This window comes from Trematomus bernacchii, unplaced genomic scaffold (assembly GCF_902827165.1).
Source record: "Trematomus bernacchii unplaced genomic scaffold, fTreBer1.1, whole genome shotgun sequence".
NCBI classification, from domain to species: domain Eukaryota; kingdom Metazoa; phylum Chordata; class Actinopteri; order Perciformes; family Nototheniidae; genus Trematomus; species Trematomus bernacchii.
The window spans coordinates 257,898-285,128 of NW_022987821.1; the positions used below are offsets into that span (position 1 = coordinate 257,898).

The window sequence follows — 27,231 nt, forward strand, 5'->3', positions numbered from 1 at the left end:
AGTCAGCTGGATTCTCCTTTTAGGTGTGTGCCCTTTTTCTCAAATAAGCGGAGGGTATAATATCTTTGATGTGCTGGGTCTTTATGCTCTCCACAGAGGGGATTTACTGTACAGATCAAATGCAGTCTTTATGACACTTCTGAAATATAAAAACAACTGAAAAGTAGCTGAAAAAGCAGCTCAAACTTTAAGAAAATGAAATATTAACTTGAGGAAATTGGTGCAACTAAATGAAACTCAAAAATCTCAAATAGTTTTTCTGATTTAGCTGAGCACAGCATCTTTGAGCATAGCTATGCTCTAAAAATGACGATGCACATGTGGTTGATTAAAGTCTATTAATCAATTCATCTCAGCAGCAACCACTGTTGGTCATTTGGCTCCATTGCATTCAGAATACTCGCAAAAATGTTGCAATTAGCGACACAGCGGCAGTAAATTATTAGCTTTAAATTGGAGGATGCTTGGGATGCTGCCAGGTTTTGAAATGATGGCGTTAACACTACGGTCCAAATGAGGTGAAAATAGCAGGGGGGGGGGGGGGGTGCTTTCCGTACACAAGCATAGGGGGGCATTGCCGCCAGATGGGAAGTTGGAGTCGGAGCACTCTTTGGGGCCCGCTGAGCCATTTGGCCCTCATCCAAATGGGCAATTTCACATGATAGAAAAAAAACCTCACAAACAAAAGGCAGGCGAAGAACGCAGGGGAAACTGTGAAGAGAAAACAATTCATACTGTAGATGCCACTTCATCCGCTCTGAAAGTATTATGCTGGGTGACATCACCACGGCAGCGCAGCATGGGCTAATTAGCACTGCAGAGTTCATGTCGTATATATGTGTTAAAGTGAGGTTATTAAGAGTTACAAAAAGCTGCAGGAGCACCATGAGGGGGGAGCCGAACAAGTCAATAGCAGGGGAGTTTCGTTGGCATAGATTACTACTTATCCCTGATACCATACTATACTGCACAGCTGTGTGCATACTGACTCCACAGCCAAATTGAATTCCATGTTTTGCTGTGGACTCCCGCTGTGTAGTAAATCCACTGAGGCATAAAGCAGCAGTGAAACTGTTGTTTAATGTATTGTGTGCAGTGAGGAATGCAGAATATATTCTCACTCGAGCACGTACAAGATAGGGTAGAATCGGTGGTAGGCTGCAAAATCTATTAGAAATAAGTACATTTCATCATACGCTGAATCGAAAATTCAAAAAATGTGCTTCCTTCAAATCATTGAGAATAATATGCCGGTTTAATTGCGAGCTAATTTAAATAGAGAATTCACTTTATTTGAGTTTGTGTCCCAGGCAGAGGAGTGGAGGGATTCAAGAGGAACAGCACTGATTCATATGCATGGCTGGATCTGGCTTAATTGCAGCGCAGGGGTTCAAATGGATCAGATGGTATGGACTGAAAAAGGCAAAGCACCCATTTTTAAGGTGTGCTGGAACAGGGGGTGTGAGGTTCAGACAGGCAGGGGGGGGGGGGGGGGGGGGGGGGGGGGGGGTCAATTCAACCTGAGAGGTTCAACACTGTGTCATGAAGTTCCAGGGAAATAAGAGAAATTCGGAAATGTAGATTATGCTTTTTGGAGATAAATTATTCAAGGCAAACCGTACTGCACCCAGACAAAGATTATTTGAAGATACATCACTTGCATCCTGTGCTTTTTGCAGTTACATAAAGAAAAAACATCATGACCTTTTTGCAACCGACTGTTGGCTGGATTTGCTTATTTTATTGCAAAAGAAGAAAACAGTACAAAAACTGTTTTCCTCAAACTGCGTCACTCGTGGATGCTTATGAAGGCAACAGATGACGCAGTATTGATGGAAGGAAAAAAAGGACAATAAAGTGGAGAGGAATTATACGATTTGCTATTTGTCATGTATTGAAGGTTTTTAATGTAAGGTACATTTTAAATTATATTTTTTCTCATACACTTCTATACAATGTCTCTTGTCTTTAAAAGGCTATTAGAGAAATGCATTGGTTTCACTTTTTCAGACTCAGCACATTCAGCTTATGATCTTTCGGTAATTCAGTTTGAGGAATATCAAAAGAAATCGATGTAGAGGGGGACAAAACAAATACTTAAATGAGCAAAATAAGTTACCTATCATGAGTAAGACAGGGATAAAGGTCGACTCAGGCCTCCGTTAGTCATGGGGGGGGGGGTCAAAATAGAAAGGCGTCTTACTGCTTTACCAGCTTGGGGCGCAGCATGCCCTTAAAACTCTCAGGAGTCCTTTATCACCGTGTTCAGACTCCATAAAATGCTGCTTATTACACTAAATCTGTCATGTGCTTTAATATGGATCACAGTTTGATCCCCTACCATCAATCTGGAAAACACTCCGGCAAAGTCAATGGCATAAGAGGCTAGGATGAATCTCTGCTGTCCAACTTTTCTCAACACTGATGGTTTTAAGTCATCAAGGTGGGGATTTTTTTTATCGTGCTTGTCGCCGTGTTTGTGCTACTTTCCCCCCCAAACAAAGTTACAAAGGGTGGTCAAGGACTGCATGACACACGAAGATTCATTTGGTTCCTCTGTGAAATATTTGACACGGAATTGCCCCGCAGGATGGATGTAGGATAAATGGCAATGCCCATAGGAGAGCTGTGTAAAGTCGGGGGATCGATGCCAGAGAAGAGGCCTCAGGCAAAACAGAACAAAGGGGGGGTGCAGCAGAGGCCTCCTGGTGGTTTGGCAGTGTTGGGAACATGACCCAGTCCATGGTGGGAGCCCTTTCCTCGTCTCATACACCGCCAAATCAAAAATAATCATAAAAGGTGCTACATGTTGTAGTTTGCACATTCCTAAACAATCATAAGCTAACAAATTACTTCCGGCACCTTGGTATGAGCAAATTGTCTGGAGAATTGGCAGCCTATCGCACGTTTGTTCTTTGGCTGTACTTTAGAGGACATACGTGTTGGATGGGATTCTTTTCCCATTGGCCGTTGAGAGATGCTCAAAAAGATTTAGCTCAATTCCTGCTGGAAGAACAGTGCTGATTTCCCGCTTTTCCTGCCATACATACAGCAAATCCAGCACATTTTTCTCCAAATTCCGACAAGATGACGGAAGAAAAATGGAGTATGGACATGAAAAGGCCTCCCACTCATGCTTCATGGTCTTGTCTACAAGTAGTCAACAAACAAGACAAGTTTCTTAATGGGAAAAGCGGAGAGATATGGCTTTGAAGATTGAGACAACATTTGTTTTTCCTCCTGCAAGTCCTCTCTGTTTACCATCGTCCCTGACACTATATAGACAGTACTGCATCAAATAGAGCAAAAGAAAAGGCCGGTAAAGGGAAAGAGTGACCCTGAAAGAGTTTCACTGCTTGTGCTCAGATCATATGTGACACCTGTCCCTCAGCCAGTGTTTTTCCAGACGACGGTTTGAGTTTCTCCCTTGGAGCGATGGTAATTCTGCCGCCAAGATTGGGACGAAAAAAGGCAACACCCGAAGTGAACCTTTTAGCAGCTCAATATGTGAGAATTACATGTATGATTTATCCAGCTGGTGAGGAAATTGGCCATTGGGAGACAGCAGTGAGAGGAGATACAATTTTAAAGGCTGAAAGATAATGTTTGCTGCTTTTACTCTGACTTGAGTCACTGAGTAACACCAAAATGAAAAAGATGACACGATGCTGCTGATGTCACTACTCAAAGGTCTGATATCAAGAGAGATACACAGACGAATGCTACCCTTTAAGCCCCTGTCACACTGTCCCGAAATTGACACCAGATGGACACACGATAAAAGGAAATGTTCAAATTCGGCTCTGATCGTAACAACATCGGATCATCTTCGTCTGATCATCGGTTCCATCGGGGGCGAAAAATGCCCGATGGCACCGATGATCAGACGAAGATGACACTATTTGACAAGATGCCCTCACGGGTGCTTTACGAAGGGCAAAGTGGACACACAAATTCAACACGAAAATGAACCTTCGCAAGGTCCTTCGGCAATTTTTTGGCATGCCAAAGATTTTGCCACCGCTCGCGAAGTTGCTGCCGGAGCCTGAGAAACTCCACCGGCGGTCATACGATGGCTTAAGATGCCCTCACGAATGGCCCAATGTTGTTACGATCAGAGCCGAATTTGAACATTTCCTTTATCGTGTGTCCATCTGGTTGTTTTATTGCAAAAAACAAAATCATGTAAACATATTATGTAAATAGCCCAATTTGTGTTCTGTGAAACTGAAAAGGATATTACATTGTTTTTGTTGCAGTTGTATGTCTTAAATGTAATTTAGGTTAACTTCCTGTTTTATTTAGATGCTTTTATTTTGAAGGCGAGTTGACAGGAAGTTGTTGTTGCTATGGAAACGACATGACGGAGAAAACTTAATATCTTCTACATATAAAGACGGATAAAGTAAAGAACAAAGTCTGAAAATATCAGTACAGTATCATAGTACTTTAACATAATTGTTTTTGTTACTTTCGTTGCAGTTGTATGTCTTAAATGTAATGTAAATGTTGCCTTCGTGTGTGGTTCGGGGCCATCTTCGTGCGAAATTCACAATTCCATATTCGTGTGTCCATCTGGTGTCAATTTCGGGACAGTGTGACAGGGGCTTTACAAATGTAACCCACTTTAGCTTATCCCCTGTCACGTGACATTAACAACAAAAAACAGCCACTTCCGGAAAGCTACTCCATGACACAAACCTATTCTGAGCATGTAAACAAAAATGTAGTGAATGGGACTTTTCATAGACATTGGATCCCTCTCTATAGCAGCAAAGAAGATTAATATGCCCCGGTGGTAGATACCTAGCTTCAAAAGTTGGGATCCAATTTTGTGACTTAATTAGAAAAGGCCTCGTTAAAGCTTTACATGTGGGTGTAAAAACCAGTGAACATCTAGCTTTTTCAGGGCAGGAAACGGCAATGGATCCCTAATTCACAAAATGATGCTATTTTTCATCTAGCAAGGTAGTCTTTAAAGCAAATAAATATATTTTTGTCATAATTTATCAAAATGACTCATGTGATTTAGGGGTGTTCCTACCTGTGAGGTTGCGCAGGCCCAGCTGTCTCAGGCCATAGTACCCGTCCCGCCTGTAGTTGAGGAAGATGGCCAACGAGTAGCGACCCTCGTACAGTTTGGTGCCTCGGATGATCCGCAGGTTCTCCAGTGGCAGGTAGTCGAACTGGTTGAGAGCCACCAACACGTAGCCGGTCACTTCTCTGATTGACTGCACCGAGAAAAAAAAGTACATTTGATATGTTAATAAGAGATACTGGGTCCCATGATTTCATTGATTGAAGCACTCTTTTGTGCAAGTGAAATGATAGAAAAAGCAGTCCAGTATCTCAATAATTCTATCATGTTGGGGCACTTCTTTATGATTTGAACTTCAACGCCAGCGTTCCATGCCAATGTAAAAGGCAATGTTAAAATGTGACATTTTATCAATGGCAACCATTTTTCCCAAAGCCTGTGGTATATCCACAATCTTAATCCCATGTACAATTTAAGTCAGTAATCTAAAGAGTTACTGTTGATGAATACAATTAAATACACTCCTGAAGTATTTACATCCAACTCCAATTTATTTGGTTGCCATGTCTACATCATGGAACACACTAATCCAGTAAAGCATTCCCCTCATTTTCTGTGCCGGAGCATATCATTTGCATTTTAAAATGTCAAACTCATGAAAGATTTGGACAAACAGTCCAAAAGGATTAAAATGTCAGCTCAATTGCCGACTGATTACACTTCTCTGATTACAGACTCACAGCTGTTCTTTAAGGGCATGATACCGGTATGTATGACATTTGTAGAGCCAATAATACATCACACATTTAAGAACAAGATTTTCAAATCAAAAAGGGTATATTTGTAACTGTATTTGCTTTTATATCCGTAGGTAAAGAAGTCATATGGGAGATCTAAGTCACATTTGATTCCTTAGAGACATTAAAACTAAAAAAAAGAAATATAATAAGCTCAAGCTGAAATGCCTTGGAGTCAGACACATGTAATATGCAGAAATAGAGAGCCTCAATGTGTCTTGCTGAAAAACATGGCAGACCTCACCTATCTGCCTCATCGTGCATCAATTGACCTTCTCAAAAGTCACTAAAATCACTGATTACCTCTGTGTTGAGCACTTGATGAGGCAAATTAATTCAACTGAAAATTCAAGATGAAGGACGGGGCCAGGGCTGGGACTTTGAATGTTTGAATATTTCTTATGAAAGTAGTGTTTATCTTCATCCTGGGGTCATCTCTGAGGAAAAAAAATTAAAGGTCAACTATCCGCAGCAGTGTGTTATCAAATCCACAGAAAATAGCAAGACAGAGGAAAGCAGGATCAGTGTTGCTTGGTGTGTGTGTGTGCATGCATGTGTGTGTCTTCTAAAACAACTTATTCCCTTGTTGCAACAACTCCATCTCTGCGGCCATGCAATATTCATCTGAGTCGCTCAAACAGCAGCCGCAGCTTACTTATACACACACAGAAACTGGTGAACACACATACAGCAGCTGTTAAATGCCACACTAACACATTTTACCAACCACCACTGACAAGCTTAATTAGAACTGTACATATAAAAGTGTGTGAGCGGGGGGGGGAAAGACGGATCTGTTTTCAAGGTTTCAACTGGCTTGTACAATGGAGGCGCGTTTACAGCAGTTGGCAGACACAGATTTGTTTTATTGCTGTGGCTTTTTATAGCTTTTTCTTTGAAAATAGTCTCCTTTTCCTTCATATTTCAGTAGAATACACAGTGGTAGCAGTGACTAGTTTTGATATCGGGGCCAGAGGCAACACCAAGAAAGTGTAAAAGGTGTTGATATTAAGAAAATATACTCTATAGATTACAGTAACTTCATTCCAGGTATCAAAACTAAACAGTATGGGTCACTGATGCCACGATATAATCCCCCACTGACTTTCCACAAGCGGTCAAAAACTAAACTGGCTTTAGAAAAGGGCTCTGCAATATGGAAACATTTTAAATCACAGTATTTTTTTACAAATACCAAGATATATATATAGTCTAACAATATTTCAGGGTTGCCCAACTGTGCTTCTTTGCTGTTTTTTTGCATTTTAATTTGTTATCATTATAAAACAAAACATGTATGGACATTTTCTTTTTCTCATTTTTTGAAATAATCACCAATAATGTGGTTATAATGACTGACCGCTTTACCAGTCTGTTAATATATCACTTAACTGTAATTGAGCCTTCAAAACCAGGAAAATGAAACACTTATGTGTGCATCACCATATCGTTATAATAATAATATCATTATTGTTTTAAGAGAATCTGTACCAAACAGATATTTAGCCTTTACCAAATGTTGTACCAACTGCCATTTGGGTATTGCACTAATTCATATGGCAATATGCATACAATTTCCATGATTTGGGCAGCCCTGCTCACTGATCATTTCTTTAAAAATGTGCATGTCCAGCAACAGGGTATGAAGAAGAAGGGTTCTAAAGCTTCAGAGACATCCTAATGACTAAAGACAGGCCAGATGATTAGTAAGGAGGGAGGGAGGGAGGGAGGGAGAGAGGGAATGAGTAATGCGAGGTTTGATTGGCTGCTGACCCCTGGGGGACGCGTATGGAGACTGACGGTTGGGACGCAGCGTGAGGAGGGTCTGCGTTTCAGGATAATAGCAGGTAAGCGAGAATTGCTTCTATATGGAGTGCTCGGCAAACACGCACACCTGCCAACTTGGCTTCATTGTGGCGCTAACACAATAGGAAGAAAAGAGACAGTGGAGGTGCTTATTAGCAGGATTACAATGTGTCAATCACCTGAAGAGAGAAAGGACAACATAATAAAAGAGCAGTAGAATCCATTTCAGCGGAGGCTTTGATTAGCATACTTATTGCATGAAAAGGATTTCTATTGTGGTCTACTCCAGTGCCTGTCAGAAACCCCTCAGTGAAATCTTTCTCTGTCGAATGTTAGAGAGCAAGTTGTGCAACTTTATGCAACTCTGTGAAACTCTAAAATAAAGCACGCAGGGAAGGCTTTATCTTCCGGCTGCTTCTTTATCCAGTCCCGTGGTTTAGAAGTCGTGCCGTTTTGTCCCGACTGTGACCTTCTTGTTTACTGCTTGGGGCCGGGGTGCATCGTGAGCTCGCCCTGCTATCAATAGCTGTGCCGTAACCCCCCGAGGTGCCTGCCAGGGGCGCTATGACGATTGCGAAAACGGGGGGAGGCTCCTCTGCAACCCGACCCAGCTGTAGGCATGCACTGTGCTGCTGGCAGGCTCCACAGAGCTTCCACTGTGCGTCCTTCTCCCTGCCAGCCTCCGGGACCCGCTGGCGAAAGCAAAGAAAAACTGTTTCCCTGTTGCTTAGCAACCGCAGGAAAGCCTTCCAGCGGGAGCGAGGGCGAGAGCAAGCAGAAGAAACAAAAAAAAAAGGTTTTCTTTGGTTGCAATTCACCTAATTAAATAAAAGGATTACTCTGCTCTTTCTCAGTCATTTTAATTTCCTTCCCGTGCCATAAATAGTCTTTATTTTCTAGATCAATATTTATCTGCACGGCTCTGTACTGGAGGAGGGAGGAAGCGGGGAGACATGGAGGAGGGAGGTCCGGAGGGAAGTAAACACAAGCACCTGCATTTCCCCTCCCGCCACATCAACTGCGCGCAGTTTCAGAATCACAAACACAGAAGCTGAGGATGTATATCGGAGAAGCTGCCCACCGCTGCCTGCTGGGAGATGTGCTCTGACTTAACAAGGTGGACCGTGTTCTCTCCCTTGTATTTTCTCCAAAAACACACACTTAACAAGGCGAGTAGGAAGGCTAATTTGTAGCAACAAGGTGCATGAACTCTCCATTCCTAACCTCATTCCCTTCATCCTCATCTAAAATGACCCTTAGCTTGTGACATTAAAGTGGCTCATAAAAGGAAAAACGCATCAATATATTTACACAGTCTGGCACAAGTCCAGGCCATTATTTTAGATACCATTCCGAGTAAATCTTTTGATTCCAGCTTGACTCTGATGGATTTGAGTGTTTACTCTGTTGTGTGAGCCACGAAGGGTTTGTGCAGGAATTTTCACTCGCACATTTACACACATACGAGCATCAGATATTCTGATAACCCCCGCCTACGCAGAAAGAAAAACACTGCCACGAGGCACAGACAAGACTTAGTCAACACAGGTCAACTACCCGTGATGCATTGCAAGTTTAACGTTTCCTCCAGCGCTTTTTCCCATCAATCGCAGGCAATTAGCGGCCTAGCGTGGAGCGCTCAGTCAAACAGAATCCTCTGCGGTCCCGGCAGGCTTGTTTTCTTTCTTCTTCCGTTTTACCTCTGGGCAAAATGTGAATTTCACATGTTGGTAAATTGCTCTTTGCATCCCTAGGATGCATTGCATTGAGGCGAAGGCGAGCCAGGAGTGTTTTATCTCCTCCGAACAACATAATCATGATAAAAGGCGGCGGTGCTGTCTTGGAAACAAAACCTGCGGGATAGGAGGATGAGCTCAGGCACCTGTAACCTTTCCAGATATGTTGAAACGCTTCCTCGCAGTATTGGGAAATAATATTTGTATTGAAGCCGGTATTTAACAAAGAATTGTCTCGCAAATGTTTATGAGTTAATGAATCGGGACCTGGTGCATACATTGGAATTCTGTTTCGTGTCATAATTCAGCCGTAGTTGGTGAAAAGAGGTATTAGAGGTGAATACTAAGCCGGATTAAAGATGGAAAACAAAGTGACGAGTGGCTCACCAGCATTCAGGAACCTCAAGTTACAACTCAAATAGGCTTTAACAGACACTTATGTAAGCTCATTTACCAAAACGGTAGGCTAATAGCCTGTATGTCTACTATAATTATTTTATTGAACTTACTTTGCAGCTACTCAGGAAACCTTGCCAACACAGCCAGTAGATTTGCATACACATTTCTCCAGTTTCCTAAGAATCGCCTTTGGGCTTCGTCCCAGATTCAGCTGGAAAATTATGCATTCAAGAGTTTAGGGGAATAATTAAGTGCTCTACGCTCTCCATCTGGGTTTAAGTATGTAACATATATTACTATTTTACTTTTATGGCTGCAAGTTAACAGGAAAAGGATCATTTAGATCTGCTTAACGTCTTTATGCGGTCCATTGGTCAACATTAAAGAGCTCAGTCAGCACATAGAAAGACAAAGAAAAATGAATGAGAATTTGAGATAACAATTTCATCTTTGAGGCCATGAAACTTTTAAAGAGGCCCTATTATGCTTGTTGGGTTTTTCACTTTCCTCTCAATAATGGACTTATCAACTGTGCTTTTTATCACATTTTTCTTAAGCTGCAAACATACGGAAACCAGAAGAAATAAGTGGAAACAATTACAAATTGAATTGGGGGTTCTATAACAACCAGCACTGAACATCTAACCCTTACATTGGCTTAATTGCTCACTAATCTGTCTCACTATCATAACCTTAATAAGTCCTGTTGAGAGTTTGCAGTGACACAAGACTGTGTTTTATCCGAGTGGGTTTTATTTCCACCGTGGACTTAATTCTCTACTATTTATTTTGTAAAATGTAATCCACTCTGGTCTCTACCTCTGACAGTGTCGCTTTCATCTGGCTAAGCCGATTTGGATAGAGTCTTAAACAACATCAGTGGGGTGAAGCAGCTGGATCTCCAGGAAGGAAGGAAAGAAAAAACACGCCTTTGTTATCTCAAAATAATGATATATTTAAGTTGTGCTCATGAGAAAACAACGCTTGATACCTTGAGATAACGATGTAATTCAATTGTTATCTCGGGATAACATAAGCACTACAAACTGGTAAGTTGCTGCGTCGAGATAATGAGATAGTTAGGACATGATCATGCAAAAGCAGTCTGATATGTGGAGATAACAACACAATTAGGTTGTAATCTCCACATAGCAGGCGTAAAGGATAGAAGGAATTAGCTAAATGCGTGTATCTGACGGCAAGAATACAAATGTTGGGTGAGAAGCGGCACCATAGAAGAAGAGAGAAGTTTAGGCCTAGGAGGTGCAGTCTGGTGGAGCTTTCACAGGAAGTGCACTCTGATAAGGGGAAGGGAAGTGGAGCACAGAGGAGATATATTTCTAAGCATAATTAATAGTGCACCTGTTCCTGTCATCTGGATGAGTGAGAGTGTAAATGAGGGAGATGGCATGAGAAGAAGAAGCCATATGGGGGAGGAAGGTTGGGGAAAAAAGGAAGGGGGAATGGGGGAAAAAATACATTGGAAGAGGGGGGAAAAGTATAATGACACCATTATAAAATACAAGAGATGGGACACATATTATGGTGATTATGGCTCATTCCCATACATATAGAGCACTCTGCCAGTGAGTCAAGGAGAGTGCATGTCAGCGGCCGTCTCTCAACAGTTTGATCCGATTGGAGCGCCGGCGCAATCTGACTCCTCCACAACGGCGGCAAAGTCAATGGGCGGGCAGGGACCTGTTTACCAATTCGGTCCAATGAGCCCTGGAAGAGAGGGATGCACTCCGTCACCTCATGCAACTGTTTGGCTGCTAAGTATGCTGAGAGCACTCAGGTGTGACATTCACCATTTTCGAGGAATCAAGGCCTTTGAGAGGAGGGCCATTGACTTTGAAAGAAATGAAAATCTCGGTGCATGAAATGTCACCGTGGGAAAACGCCTGAGTCATTCACTGCAGGTATTTGTAGAGATTTTGTGCGAAACATCTCAAGTCTGTTGATAGTGCCCTGAGGTACTCCTGTGAGATGCATCAACAGGGTGAGAAGTGTGCAGGTGGAGGGAAGGAGGGGGCTTTTTTTCCCCTCACTTCAAATGTAAGGCACATCAAATGCGGACGAGCGAGCGTTTTGAACCCACACACTGCTTTTCATCTCAGTGGCGCTCTGCGGTTTGAAATCCATTCCGCCTTTAAGGTGTTTTAGCTTCTCCACTAGCACATTAGGGAAAAGGAAAGTTAATTTCTTGCTCAGCTCAATCAAAAGATATACACCGGTTGGGTTTTTAGTGGAGGGGTTTCTACTGAATCGAGTTACAGTCGTTGTGATCAAACACCTTGAAGCCTGATCTAAGTTAAATTTAAATCAGAAAAAGGTCATAAAGTTTTTTTTATAATTGATTGAATAATAAAAGAGTTCACTCATCTTCAAGTACTTTTTAATCTTCCTTTTCTTAATTTAGAGTGGTGCAAGAGGTAGGAAATGAACCCTTGTAAGTGCAATTTCCTTAAGTAATTAACAGTTCAAAGGTCATTTTAAAATATTGATTTACACAGGCAATGACGTCTTTTAAATACCAATGTGCTGTGCTGTTTCTATGTTGGATCACAATTACTCAAGTCGCCACTGGATACGTTTTTAGAATCAAACTCTGACATGTTTCAGTTTCAATACCGCCAGCTAGTGTTGACAAGGACTTTGGGATGACACGGTGGTATGTGTGTGTGTGTGTGTGTGTGTGTGTGTGTGTGTGTGTGTGTGTGTGTGTGTGTGTGTGTGTGTGTGTGTGTGTGTGTGTGTGTGTGTGTGTGTGTGTCCAGGGGTGTGCCTCCAGCAGCAGCTGTGCTTCTGGCTTTCGGCGCTGATATTTATTGTCTCAGACAGCCTGACAATCTCATATGAGCCTGCTTCATGAGCGCCGTCCGTGAGGCGTCTGTGTTGTCAAGACGCATTGACAGTAAAGACCCTGACTCGGAAATTATAATTACCAAAGGGGAGGATTTTGCCGCACATTAGCAGGCAGAACTAAAACAGTGACAGTGCAGTACAGTATCTGATCCTTAAGCCGCAGTGAAAACACTAATACATAACTCATGAGGAGAGGCTGTTGTAGCAACCCGGCAACAGTCACATGGCGTATCGCATTATGCTGTAGCCTTTGGGGACCCTACATAATGCAGTTATGTGACAAAGCTAGTGCACGTCAGCCACAGGCATGCTTCTGCTCGCTTGACAGTAAGCTATGGAGGGGGGGGGGGGGGGGAGAAGCATGTTATCTCCTGTATCTCATATTTAAGTCCCCTCATTATTCATGGTCATCCGAGCTTAGGACAGAGATTTTGAGAGCTGGCAGGATCCCTCAGGGGAGGGTCCAATCAGATACATGGGGGGGGCCCCGCGGACTCCAGGGAGAGAGGGAAAGAAGGGGTGGTTGAGTAGCCTCCGAGGCCCAATGTCAGTTCACTCCTCTGGGAGAGAAAAGGTGCTTAACGGCCCTTCCAAGTGATTGATGATTGGGCCCGGTGCGGCGGTAGGATGCAGCCAACGGGAGACAATGCAAGACTTTGCTTGGATAATCAATTTGTGGCAATGGGGAAGAAGACAAAAACATATGAATTCCCATTCCAGAGGGTTTTGAATGTATAGAAAATAGAAGTAACAGGTAATGGTTCTGTTACAAAAGGTCATCGAGGACATAAATCATGCCTGGCCTCACAAACTTCTCACAAAATGCAACTACATTCTCCATGAGCGATCCCACTAAACATTATATTGCACTTCAATCTATTTTCTTCAAATTCTTCTTTGCATACACCAACACTATAAATATATTCAGGCCAGGTAGCCGGGCAGCTGTGGGACTGATTACAGCCATGTCAGATTTGATCTGTCTTGTCTCTCTATAAAGTGTTGGTGCATTTAAGATGGTATTTTTCTGCCATTTTGCCTTAGTAGAAAATGATGGCAGTGGCATCATCAGCAGCTATGAAGCACACCACGTTTCAGCGCTAAACTACTTCATTACTCTGGAATCAAATTGCCCTAATCGGAGATGGATGTTCTGATTTGTGGCAGCACGAGGTGTGTGCATGTACGTACCTGAGTGTCTGTTTGTGGATATACGTGTGCCACAGGTGCATCCATGCATGCACAGCCGACATGCATGTTTTTTTTAGAGTGGTTGGGTTGGCAATATAAATCAATTTGACTACATAATGAAAGCTGAGAAAGCACAAATGACAGTCACAACACTAGATAGCTCTATTCTGAATATTATAATATACAGCATGGCGGGGTTGAGGCTTTATATTCTACCTTGAAAAGTGAAAAGAAAGGATTTGCTTTTACAGAGAGGAAAAGCCTCAAGTACATTAGCTCAGGCTGTCCATAACGGATGGTATCTTAGTGTGCCTGCAATACAATATTTTCCCTTTGCTGAAGGGTAGTAGGGATCATCAATAGGCAGCCTAAGGCTTTTTACTTTTTCAAAAAAAATTCAAATAGGATCTTCCCCACTCTGATGGATATTGATATCAGACGTGTGTTTGGACACCTTTTGGAAGGTGTTGAGGTATGGTGACATAACACTTGAGGGGATTCATTTGAACACTGAATTCCATCTAGTTGTTTATTAAAGAGACATTTTGCAACTCGCACCAGAACACACTAGATTGAAGAATACATGTAAGAGGAATTAAGTATATCTTTGATGTTTAGCAAACAACTATATCCTCTGACCTTTGAAGGCAGATTAAAGGATACATTTGAGGATGTGGTTTCGGTTTTAAGAACCATATCTTGTGTCAATCAAGTTTTTTGATGCAAGACCCACTATTTAAACGTATAAATTATTGAAAGAAATGTACCGAATGTACCTCACGTACACATTGCTTTAGTTGGCTGACCTGACTTGGCTCGTTTTGGCTTCTCTTTAAATAAAGTATTTTAAGATGTGAAATATATATGCCTGCAGGTTTCTGCTCTTTTCGGCTTTAGGGGATTTTGGGTGCAATCCTAGCTGGATCAAGAGCTGCTAAAGAAAGGAAAAACAAGCATGTTTTTCAGACCATTGGTAAGCATCCACCAACACAGTGGATTACTATGCATGATACAAATGCAAGGAATACCTTACTGTTAAGGCATACTGTTGAGGAGTATGGGAGATGAGTATATGCAATATGCATACATATCTCCAGAACATGAACAATACACTAGGTCAGTGGTTCCCAACCTGGGGGGCACGTGAAGCTATTGCAGGGGGGGCGCGTGAAGCTTGGGAACAAGTTGTAAACAAACATTGTTTGCTCGTAAAATCAATAAAATTGACACATTTTTTACAAAACCGGCAGTTAAAAGAAAAGTGGACGAGCCCACGACGGTAGCTTGTGAATTTACTCCAAGTTTAACCAAAGTCAGATTTAAGAGTTGAGTATAGGGATGCTCCGATCGATCGGTCACCGATCGAGATCTGCCGATACTCACTCTCTACCGATCGATCGGTGCTCTCTAAACATGCCGATCGCGAGGGCCGATCGCATGACGTAAAATACATGACACTTTTCTCTGTACGCGGCAAAACAAGCTCGCCAAAATGGCTTCACCGGTCTGGCATTATTTTAAGGTGTCCGAAAAAGACAGTAAAACAGCGGTATGCAACGTGTGTGTGAAGCAGAAATCCTGCAGCTCCACCCGCTGTGACGGACCGGTGAGCGGAGCGAAACACACATTAAGAGTTAGACCTAACACACTTAGCTATTTTATCTACCTCTGGAACAAGCTAAACTAGTTATAAATATGTTTATTCTTCACTGTCGGCCTCACACATTACTGGATCAGCGAGCTGCATGAGACGATACTGACGGGCTGTCAGGAGAGGGAGAGAGAGAGGGAGAGAGAGAGAGGGGGAGAGAGAGGGGGAGAGAGCGCTTGCTAATTTCTCCCGTGGTATTATCCAAAGTGAATGTAAACTTGAATAATATACATAATTTGAATGTAATAATTAAGTTGATTGTTGTTTGTGGAAGCTCCAGTGAATGAGCCCCATTAACTGAGTTTTAAACATCACTTTAAATGGAAGATTTAAAGTGATGTTTAAATCTTCCATTTAGGCCCCGCCCACTCGATCGGATCGGCGATCGGTATCGGCAGATACTGATTCCGGCGATCGGCGATCGGCCCCAAAATTGGCGATCGGAGCATCCCTAGTTGAGTATATTTCACATCATTAATCCAGATCTGTAAAGTAACTAAAGGTATTAAATACATGTAGTGGAGTACAAGTACACCATTTACCTCTGGACTATATACAATTAATTATACCAATCTCGGTGGGAACCGGATTAGGGGGGGCTCGAAAATATTTCCAATTACACAAGGGGGGGCCTGGCTGAAAAAGGTTGGGAACCACTGCACTAGGTGATCATAAAGAGGACGGACTTGACTAATGGAATCAGAGTCATTTAAGGACAGAAAGAGGAAGTAATGTGATGGAACAGGAAGAAACATTCACACTCCGCCCAACTTGCCGGAGGACACGTGGATGGTGTCACTAGCTCTGGGTGAATCCGGCAGTTTTTTTGCTGCTTTTGTCGTGTCTCTTCAAGTGCTACATTGTTTTGCTGAGCTGACACAATCAGCCCGTAAGCTCCAATCAGGCGGCGCTTCTCAAAACTAAAGAACAAGACTGTGAGTGGAAAGCTAAGCTAGTGGCTCTGTCACAATGACAATGCTAACATGCAAATGGGAAATCGTAGGATCACCAAAGTTGTAAGGATTCATCATCAAGGGACCGTGAACGTCTGTACAATGCCAAAACTTCTGATTTGGGGCAGTGTGCCGATCCACAAAGGGCCAAAGTTGGAGAGAACATCCCTCAGAAAAGGATTTAAAGACAATTATTAAAGCAATTTGTCAAAATAATGTATCATCTTCGACATCTTTGTCTTTCAGGGTATCTGTATATTTGTAAGTACACGTTTAATGGCATTTAGATGCTTCCCAATACCTCTAAAAGGAAAAATAATGCTGGCTAAAAGGAAAGGGTAAGAGTTTTATTACATTTGAATAACTGAAATATTCAGAACACAATAACAGCCTTCTTATTAACAACATTAAAACTTCATGGTGGTATACTAAGCGCAACGAATGAAAGAAAAACACCCCTCTGCACTTACTATCAAATAAACATAGGGTTTGCACTTTAGGGAGAAATTGGGTGTAATAAGGATAATAATTTGAATATCAGCTTTAAAATGTGGATTTACACTCAGTGTTTGTGACGAAATAGGACAAGACTATAGAACTATTGTAATCCTAGAAAAAAAAGAAATTGAATACGATTTAAATATCTTTAGAACATACTTGTACTTGCTACAAAAGTAGGGAAAGTGGACATGGAGACACACTGACTTAGCTATCATGAGTGGCATAATGCATACATAGCACACACATGCTCACACACACACACACGCACACCACACACACACACACACACACACCACACACACACACGCACACCACACACACACACACACACTGTAAATGTCACTGAGGAACGCAATCTGTCCCTTCCACTCGGTATAGGCGTAGCTGCGTTCTCTCAAAGCCAGCTGCGAGGGGCAGATATTAAAATGGCAGTGGGAGAAAACAATTTACACACACCCATAAATTAATCTGCCACTGAGATGCATTTTGAATAACTGAAAGGGGGTCAAAGGGAAGGTTTGGAGCGCTAAATGGCAGGACCGGTGTTGGAGGGCGGGGGAACTTTAAATCTCAGTAGCTACTAAGCTGAATAAGACGAGAGGAGGTTTAAATATGAAATATGTCCTATTTAAACTTTTTTTAAAGTGAACCGTATAACAAAGACAAAATAAGAATTCAGTTGATTTATGATATTTGTATCTATTTAATTATCTAACAGCATCGGCATTTGTTTAAGAAAAAAGAAATTATAGTAAGCGTGTTTGCAGTGTGTGCATTTTGTGAAATGTTTATCACCAAAGTAACTCGAGGGTACTTCACCAGACGACATAATAATTCACGATTATTCTTTCTGCTATCACAGAGAAAAAACTGCTCTCTAACACAATATTACCCTCTTGGTTTTATTGGTCTCTTGTGCTAGTATGATTCGCCCTGGAATAATAATGCGTGCAAATGTAAAACCATCAAACAAGTTTTTCATGCACATTACTAGTTTATACCCAAAGATGCCACCTTAATCAGCAATAGAACTCTGATGGAATTCAACTGTTATTGTTTGCAATGTTTAGAACATGCAATAATTGTATAATACACTATGAGTCACACGATCTTTTAGAAATGATTTGATGCAATGTTTTTACATAATAAAGCCCGCGGCTATGATGCACGGCCTTCAAAAAGGAAGACATGGTTCCCACATGTCGTTGAAATATATGAAAAGTTGGCCCTGAAAGCTCCTGAAAAAAGTCATGAATAGACATTCACAGCAGAGGGAGAACACATGTTATTTGGTAAGGGGCGGGACATCTCTAAGTGGTTGACCAATCACAACAGAGCCAATCTAACCAATCAGAGCCGACTGGGAACTCGACTATAAACACAATAACTATAAACCGCAAAGTCTTACTCAATGTGAATTGTGTGCTTTAAGGTCTCATTATTCATCATCTGTAAATACAATTAAAAAAAATGAATCACTTGGATTTAACTTTTTGAGACATAGTCATTAAACGTTAGTGGCAGCCAAGGGATCATTTTAGGAAGCTTTTAAGTAGCGCTGTCTAATAAAACGGTTTTCACCTGGTAATGAGATATTACAGGTGTGAGAGAGGAGAGATGCCACAGTGTTTAACAGTCATTGAGTCAGAGAGAGGGGGATATTAACTGGATGGCTTGTAGAGGAGGGGGAAGATGCCGCCGGAGCTTTATACATTCCTCTCGGCCCCGTGCATCTGCCACCATAATTTGTGATAATGACGGCATCCCAGCAGGGCCACTCTACGCGGAGTGATTCCGAATTGATTTAGTGCATTAATTACGCCCCTGTTACGCCGGTGTCATGGACAATATTTTACAATTTGATAAGCAAAAGACGCGCCGTGGGATCATTTTTGATGAATTGCGAGGGTACGGTCGCGGCGCGCTTTTATGGTCGTACCTTTTAATTTAAACGGTAATCACTTTCTCCCCTCGCGCCGCGGAAGCAGCAAGATTTTAATTTCACCTCCGAGACCTATGCTCTGCACCGTGTCGGCTTTGATCAGGCGGACAAAAAGAGGAGGCGCACATCGGCACACACACACATTCGGATGCTGAACACAAGCAGGTGTGTGCATGCATGTGTTTCAGTGTACATGCATATGTTTCCATAACATTGGCTTTAGAATATGTGAGTGTGCATTTAAACTGGCCCTTATGGACCTCGCTCTGCATCCAAACAACATCTCTCCGGAGCTGCAGGCTTGACACCCAGGAGCCTGGTAATGAGCAGCAGCAGATTCTCCGTCGTACCACCCACTAAGACCCCCTGGGGGTAGAAGACACCCCAACATCCTAACTGTGAGGCTGCAACTCCCACAGGAGCCAGGTTCAACAGTTTCCTGAAAGTTGTCAACTCTGTAAACTTGGTTAAAGCATTGAAAAAAGCAGTTTTAAAAAAGGGGTTGCTTGGACACAGTTAGGCAAAAAATGGTTTCCCCAGAGGGCCGGCTAGCCAGGTGACCGCTCGTGTTTGCTCTGTTTCTAAAATACTTTATGATCCAGATGTTTAGGAGACAAATAAACCACGAGTAAAAGAGAACCAGAGAGTAAAACCACAGTTAGAATCAGTGTTTCTGCTGGTGTGAAACAGGATGGAGGGGCTTTGCTCACTGCTGATGGTTACCAAGCTTGTTTCTCTGAAAGCTAAACACCCAGATGCTCAGGAAGATTTTCCCAGGAGCCGAATTAAAAACAGAGGTCTACTGTTCTTAAAAACAAAATCAATACTTATAAAAGCCAGTATGAAAGCTGAGAAAGCTGATTGAAGTACAAAATCTGAGTTTCTTCAATGCAGTTTGGCTGCTGCTAACATAAGGTGATATGAAGGCATTACAGGACACCAAATCAAACAATTGTACATTTTATATGTTTAAATGTATTCCTCAATGTCTTAGTAGGAATTGTGCCTCTTCCTTATGTTTCCTACTGAACAAGCAATGCAGCAGCAGCAGAGCAGAAATGATGACTGCATGCAGTGTGAGCAGCACCACAGATGAAACACAGCCCTTTTTATCCGTTATAGCTCGTGTGTATCCGTTTGGCCTGGCCACTGATGGGCAATCAAAAGGACACACAGAGGGGGAATGACAGATCTGTCCATGTTCATCTGTCACAAATCAAGATGTTTTTCAGTTGTTTGTTTGGGTCTCCTCTGTAAGGCTTGAGGGGAGAGGGAGGGGGAATCAGTGCACGCATGAACACACACACGGTAAGTCTGAAGAAATTGTCAAATCTCTGCATCAGGGACTTAGAAGAAATGTCAATGTTCTACAAAAGCTTCAAAAATCAATTGTAAATTGATATTTCCAGCAAATCATGTCAAATAAATTGTCAAATAAATGTTTTCCTCTATTTCTTCAAACTCCATAAGAAAAAACTAGTTGTTTTTGGCAGTATACAGTATAATAAGACATAGTTTTAAAAGTAAAATGCTGTACTGTATGTCTTCTCTTGGATTTAGATGCCTCCATTACCCCACAATCAGCAGGATATGCGATACGTCGGGGTGGGTGCCACAGCGATCTGGCAGGGTGCTTGGCTGGAGCGATCAGGGTGCTAATTTCCCGCCGTTAAAAGCTGTAATTATGCAGACGCTGGCAGGCGCACGGCAAGGCGCTAACAGGCGACCGTCCCAACCTTTTATGAGCTCCTCAGATGGTTCAGAGGCTAATGAAACTGTACGATTGGCCCGGCCCCTCTCCAGCCGCCGCTCGGGATCATGGTGTTGGTTTTTTTCGCTGAAAGCCATCGCGGCAGAATGGTGTTAAACATTTATAAAGAGCAGGGACAAAGAGAGAGGCAGAGGAGCACTTGACCTCCTCGCTGGCCTGTCCTCGTCCTCTCTTTTAGTAAATACCATCTCTCACGGCGAGGGGACAGCTCTCTCCTCACCCTAAAAGGCCGGCAGCATTACAGAGATGGATGTATTGGACTCATTTGGAAGTTGGAGTCTTCCCAGGGTATATGCAAGAATCCTGAAGTCAAATGTAATACTTTTTAAGACCCCGCGGACACCCTGATTCCTCTCTCCGCACCAGAATGGAAATCAGAAATAACTTACTCTTTGCCCTCAGAGAAAATCCTGCTTTTTCCTGGAAACAGATTTGATGTATTTTAAGGATTGGATGGAGCTGTGCTAAATAAATCAAATGTAGATGTGTTATCCTTCAAACTGGCTCCAATGGAAGGCAAAATAACAAGTATATTGGTTGAGGTGCTGCAATATATAATACATAAAACATAAGGGTTTTTCATATTTCACTCATTTTTGGATGTCATTTTTGCATATTATAATAATTATAATACTTATTATTATTATTATTATTATTATTATTATTATATAATAAGTTTGTGTTATCATATAATATAAAATCTATCTTATCTATTTTAAATTATTATTTTTGTTTTATTATTATGATTAGTAGTAGTATATTTGTAATATTATTATAGTATTAGTAGTATAATTTGTTTTATTATTTGTATTTTTTTTCCGTAGATGGTTGGTAAGAATTAATTCTGCAAATATAAAAACTTGAAAAAAAAACAGTGATGGATTCAGATTTGTATGTTGATACATATATGTTGATGAAAATCCCACAAAAATAAGAATCATAAAAAAAAACTGACCTCAAAGTTTCAAACCCTCCATGATCAATATGGCCATTGGGCTGTTATATGGCTCGCCACTGTAGGTTGGGGTCATCTCTAGTTCCCCTAGCCCACCTCAGAGACATTACCAATAACATGGACCTTAATCTTCCTCCTCACCAAACCTGGAAAAGCATTGCTTCACACAAAGTATGGGGGCCATATCATGAATGGCAAACACAGCTGAAGGACATACATGGGTGACAGAGTGGAGTCTGAATAACTGCCTCGCGGTAAATGAATAGCACATAGTCCCTCTCAGTCGGTTTGAGGAGCGATCGGATGAGAGCTGAGAAATGACACACAGAGAAGCCCTAATCTGTGACTGACACACTGATCTCAAGGACATACAAGGGAGAAGAGACGGCAATATGTAGTCGAGTCAAATTGGTGTAAAGTAGGAGAAGTTGTCATGATAAATGAACATAACCAACCTCAGATAAGCGACCATTTTACTCTGTAAGTGTTTCCTGTGCACTGGTTTTTTAACTCATTTCAACACGAATAGATAAGCAACAGAAAAATTATCGACTTAGAATGTAATTTTGTATGTAATAATAACAGATGATGCTCTTTTTAGCCTCTTAAATATTGATAATGCTTTATTTGATGGTTTCAATAGCTTAAGTATCTAACCTTTTTCTAAGCCACTCAGATTTAATGTATATTCAAACAAAAGAAAATGCAGATTTTCTGTTATATGGAGATGCGTGATATTAGTGCAAGAGAAAATTGGTAAATTCAAAATATATAGATCTTACATTTTTCTTTTGCATTGTCATTAAAAATGTACATTTAAAATCATACTTTACATAATTTAGAATTGTTAAGGCTTTTGAAAGATTGATTTAAGATATTTAACTACTAATTAAGTCCTTATTTTAAGATAATTAAATGTAATTCCTTACTATAACTATAAGCATCAGTTAACACTTTTATATCAAATAAATATTCGGTTTGCACTGACAAATAAAATGGATTTAAAGACCTCCCCCTGGACTGTTTTTCCCCCCCAATACTCTACATCTACACAGCAGCACGCTACAAGTGACTGCACAGAGCACACACTGGTAGCTTGCTAAGCATATGAGGCAGCGGAGCAGAACAACGCACGCCTCCACAATACATTTCTGAGGGTGCACGCTTTGAAAATCGCTGAGGTGCAGAAACACTTTCATTTTGCAGCTGAAACACAGCCCGAGGAGAACGGGAATCCTTTCGGAGTCTCTTCTCTCATCCTGTTTTATGTTCCCCTCTGTTGCCTTGGCTGTGCTGACATTTCTGTATGTTACCATTGAAAAAGAAAGCTGTTTTTCTTCATTACTTTCCGCTGGTGTTTGCCAGAGATAAGCTCTGCAAAGAGAGTCTCTGTCTACATGTATAACACAGAGTATACAACTGAGGGACATCCATCTCTCTTTATGGCTTGTCCACAACTTTAAACACAAGCATGCGTTTCCGGACACTTCCTGTCTCCTCTCAGCTGCAGCCCTGGCACGGCGCCCTATCCTAGGGCAGCGCGAGCCGCCAGATTGATCCGGCTTTAATGAAGAGTCCTTTGGCCTAGGTGACATCATTAGCTGCGTGTGGGCCACCGCGAGGCCACTTGGCACGGCTCCCCTGCTTCTCTTCTGGGGAAATGGGTCAGCGTGAGTGACAGGCAGAGAGACGGCGGGCCAGAAGAGAACACGGAGAGGGTGATGCCCTTCACACACCTGTGTTCACAAAGTAATCTGTCTCTGAAACAAAAGCGCTTCTGAAGAGCTCTGAGCAGTTTTAAAAAAAACTAATTTGGATGCTTTTCAATCCCTGGGTCGAATGGAGATTGAAAAAGAGTCCATGACTACAGATGGGTACAAAAACCAGGTATTCATCTGGCAAGGGGATATCTCTTTTAAAAGCTTTAGTAGTGATACGGTTTGATGGTACAGGTTGTTGTATTGGTGCTTGTATGGTGTATTGTCATGTATAACTGTGCACAAATACTACCACAGGGAACATTGTAAATATTTAACTCCTAAATCTCCTAAAGTTAATAATGATACAAAATCAATTCCCAGAAAGAAACTAATCCTCACGACAACCATCCCCACCTCTGACCTATGTGTACTGTAATTCAACAGATTTGGCATCAAACTGGACTAAAGCCACACTCATAAGAGAGTGTGTGAACGGGGGTCAAACTGCATAAAACACTCTTTTCTTTTGCTCGATCACAGCACTGTAGGAGTTCAACCCAGGTCAGTATAAATAATGCAAGCCTTAGATGCTGCATTTGAAAGTGCTCTATGATTAATAGTGACCTAATGCCGGATAAAACGAGAATATAAATTGACCCTGATGTGATACAGACTTGGATATAAAACTAACGTTATCGCGCTTTTCTTCTCTTGCACTCTCTCTATGTCCACTAGTGGAGAATGAAGGGGAAATCAGCTTTGGAAGAAATCTGGAGGCTGCAGATCCATCTCATCCGTCTATCTGTCAGCATCTCAGCAGGCACAAAAACACCAAGCATGTCCCTGCTCTCAACTCCTCTCCTCTTACACACACATATATATGCAGACGCAGACACACACCCCCCCACGGCACAGTGGCTAAACATTGTCATTTTAGCACAGCAGCTGTTTTCCCAGGTCATAAAAGCAACAGCCCCTCGAGCGCTATGCTCCCTCCTCCCTCATTTCCTCACTCTGTCCACAGTGTCCAAACGGTGCATACCTCCCAGGCTGATGGTGTAAAGTGCACTAACTCTCTATGCACAGCCTGCAGCACACAGTGTGTGAGTCTGCGTGATGTTTCTGCCGTCTTTGAACTTTGAACTAGCAAATATGAGCCCAGGTGCAGATAATGCGAGTCAGAATTGCAGAATGAACAAAAAAATAACATCATCAAAGCTGAGGAGTTGTAAATAAGAGTGACTTGTGAAAGGATCTTTATGTCATTTTAAGTCGTTGTTTTCAACTGTTCATATAGTAAAATCAGGGTTTCTACAACCATCAAAGTCAAGGACCTTTCAAAGACCTTCCAGGTACAATTCTGTCCAAGTATTTAAGACTTAAGAAAACACACTTCTTTATTCAATTACAATTGTTTCATAATGTAAAAGATGTTTACAATTTGTTTGGCCCTTAATTCAAGGACTTTTTAAATACTTTCCAGGCTTCATCTCCTAAAATTCAAGGATCCAACGTAATTCATATAAATAAATGAATATTTAAGCACCTTCAGTCACCATTATGTCTATCTTCCAAAACGTTCTAACTTACTACACTTAAATTAATACAAAAAACAAAAACATAAAAGGTGTTGTCCGTGACCATACCGTGTACGTCTTAAGAATGAGGGCGGAGTCTCTCTGATTTCTCGCAACCAATAGCGATATTGCTTCAAAGTTTCCATGGCAACCTATTATCCTGAATCCTGACCCCCCTCTCATCCACTTACCAATCCCCCAGATGCCTAATTGTTTCCCTAATGATGCTAGGCCTAATGGGACTGTTTATGGTATTCATTTGATAGCACTGGCCCAGTAATTAGACTGCACCTCACTTCATTAAACAGCAAAGGGGAGGGGGGGGGGGGATGCCTGGTGGAACGTACAGTATACACACGGCACAAGTGCATTCTGTCCTGATGACACACACACACACACACACACACACACACACACAGACCTGGGAGAGCAGTGCGTTCCAGAGGACTGCTGATGGTACTTTACATTCAGAGTGCTGCTCATTTGCCTCACACACATTTCCTCCCACAGTCAATCCTATATACCTCTTATCATTAGCGCTCTTGTACTGTATAGTGTTGCAATGTGCGGGCAAACAGCTACAATTAATATTCAAGAGCGATCTGAATTCTAAACACATCACAGGCCGGTTACATTTTGTAACACACTGCAAAGACAACATCGAACAACCATGCCGTGAATGCAAATGTGAAAATGTCCGACTTTTGGCTCTTCAAAGACTTATCTAACTTTTTTGTAAGTAATCACAATCATCTGAATCAGAATACTTAATAATTCATCCCAGGAATCCCAGGGAATCATATTAATGAGTTGCTTAATGTTTGAATAAATAAATACATAAATGAATAAGTGGAATACAAATAGTAAAAATGTGCAATATGTAAAATAAATCAAAAATGTATACAAAAGTTAATTATGCAAATAGATTGTTTTCAAAAGCTTTTGACAGATTGATTTAAGATATTCTAATACAAATTAAGTCCTTATTTTAAGATGAATAAATTATTTTATATCACATTAAAATTAGATATTGATATGTCACCATCAATACAGGGCTTTTAACAAACCTTTCCACCAGTAACAGCATGATTTGGTTGCACCCCTCTTGTGCTTACGACTGTTTCTCTCTGTGTCTCTGTCCATGGTGCTGAAATACCACAGTTTCCCACTCAAACACTCATCTTTCTGTCTGTCTCTGTCCATGGTCCTGAAATCCAGTATTAGTCCTCTCCACAGTGTCGAAGCATTCTTTCTTTGCCTCTATCCACCCATAAAGTTACATCATGCAGTCGTGGGTTGGATGTTCTTACCTTGAGGAAGGAGAGGTTGCGGTTCCGATCGATGCTGGTGATCTCCAAGTTGCCCATGACCACCTCACAGTTCTCGTAGAGCTTCTTCAGGGTGCGGTACTGCAGGTCCAGGTCCGACAGAGTACTCAGCTTGTTCTCAGTGCCGGGACAAACTGGAATGGGAGACAGAAATAAAATGACGTCAATTTAGCACGCAAACGTTTGGCTAAAAACAACAAATTGTCAGAAAAGGGAATACAAAAATGTAGACGGTAAATCAGTCTGAAGGGAGTTGGCTTGAGATGTAAACGGCCGCCGGTTCAAGTCCCAATCAGACCAAAGTGTGGATTGGTGTATGTTTAGGATTGTGAGAATTGTGCATGTGGTCAAGTGTGTATTTTGCCCTATGTGTGTAGTGTGAATAACTTAATCTCCCCTCAGGGATTAATAAAGTATGGCTTTCTTTTTAGTTTAATTACATTATTTCTAAGTGGTACATTTGACAAGAATACATCTCTTTTCCCTCGAAAACTCATTTTCCTTGACTCCACTTACAGAGATATAACACCAGACTGTACATGCATGCTTCAATGACTACTGTAGAGCAGAGTCTCGAAGAAATGTTAGAATCAGTCTGATAATGAATGGAGAATAATGGGCAAGAAAAGACAAAAGGAGAGAGATTCCGGCAGGGGGGGGGGGGAGGGATTTCCGGATGAAAACCATGCGTGAGAGACAAACAGAAAGGGAAGAGATGAAGGACAGAGGAAGTGGTTGTAGAGGAAGAATAGGTCGGGAGATTACGTAAATTGCTAAAAGGAGGGCAGACGTGACCCTTGACAATGATGGAAGCTCAGACAGAGGAGACTTTGGGAGGAACAAGTGGGGGGGGGGTGAGAGGGGCGGATATCATTTCTCCGAGGCACTGACCTACAGTATGGGTCTGGCACCGGCACACCGTTTAATCAAAGATATTCAAATTGCATTGGATGACCTTTACAGAGGGGTTTCACTCGGAGACTTTAAACGCGGCTGACAACATTACAAGACTTTGAAG

The 27,231-nt window shown here is 41.7% G+C and overlaps 1 protein-coding gene across 1 annotated transcript in view; it reads right to left on the reverse strand.

The window, feature by feature from the left end:
* Positions 1–27,231, reverse strand: part of LOC117499247 (receptor tyrosine-protein kinase erbB-4-like) — a 211,332-nt gene that overhangs the window by 76,003 nt on the left and 108,098 nt on the right. The window contains exons 3-4 of the mRNA XM_034151628.1: positions 26,196–26,347; positions 5,045–5,231 (exon numbers count right to left, since the gene is read on the reverse strand). Of these exons, the coding sequence (XP_034007519.1) occupies positions 5,045–5,231; positions 26,196–26,347 (339 nt within the window). The remainder of the gene's footprint in view (positions 1–5,044; positions 5,232–26,195; positions 26,348–27,231) is intronic.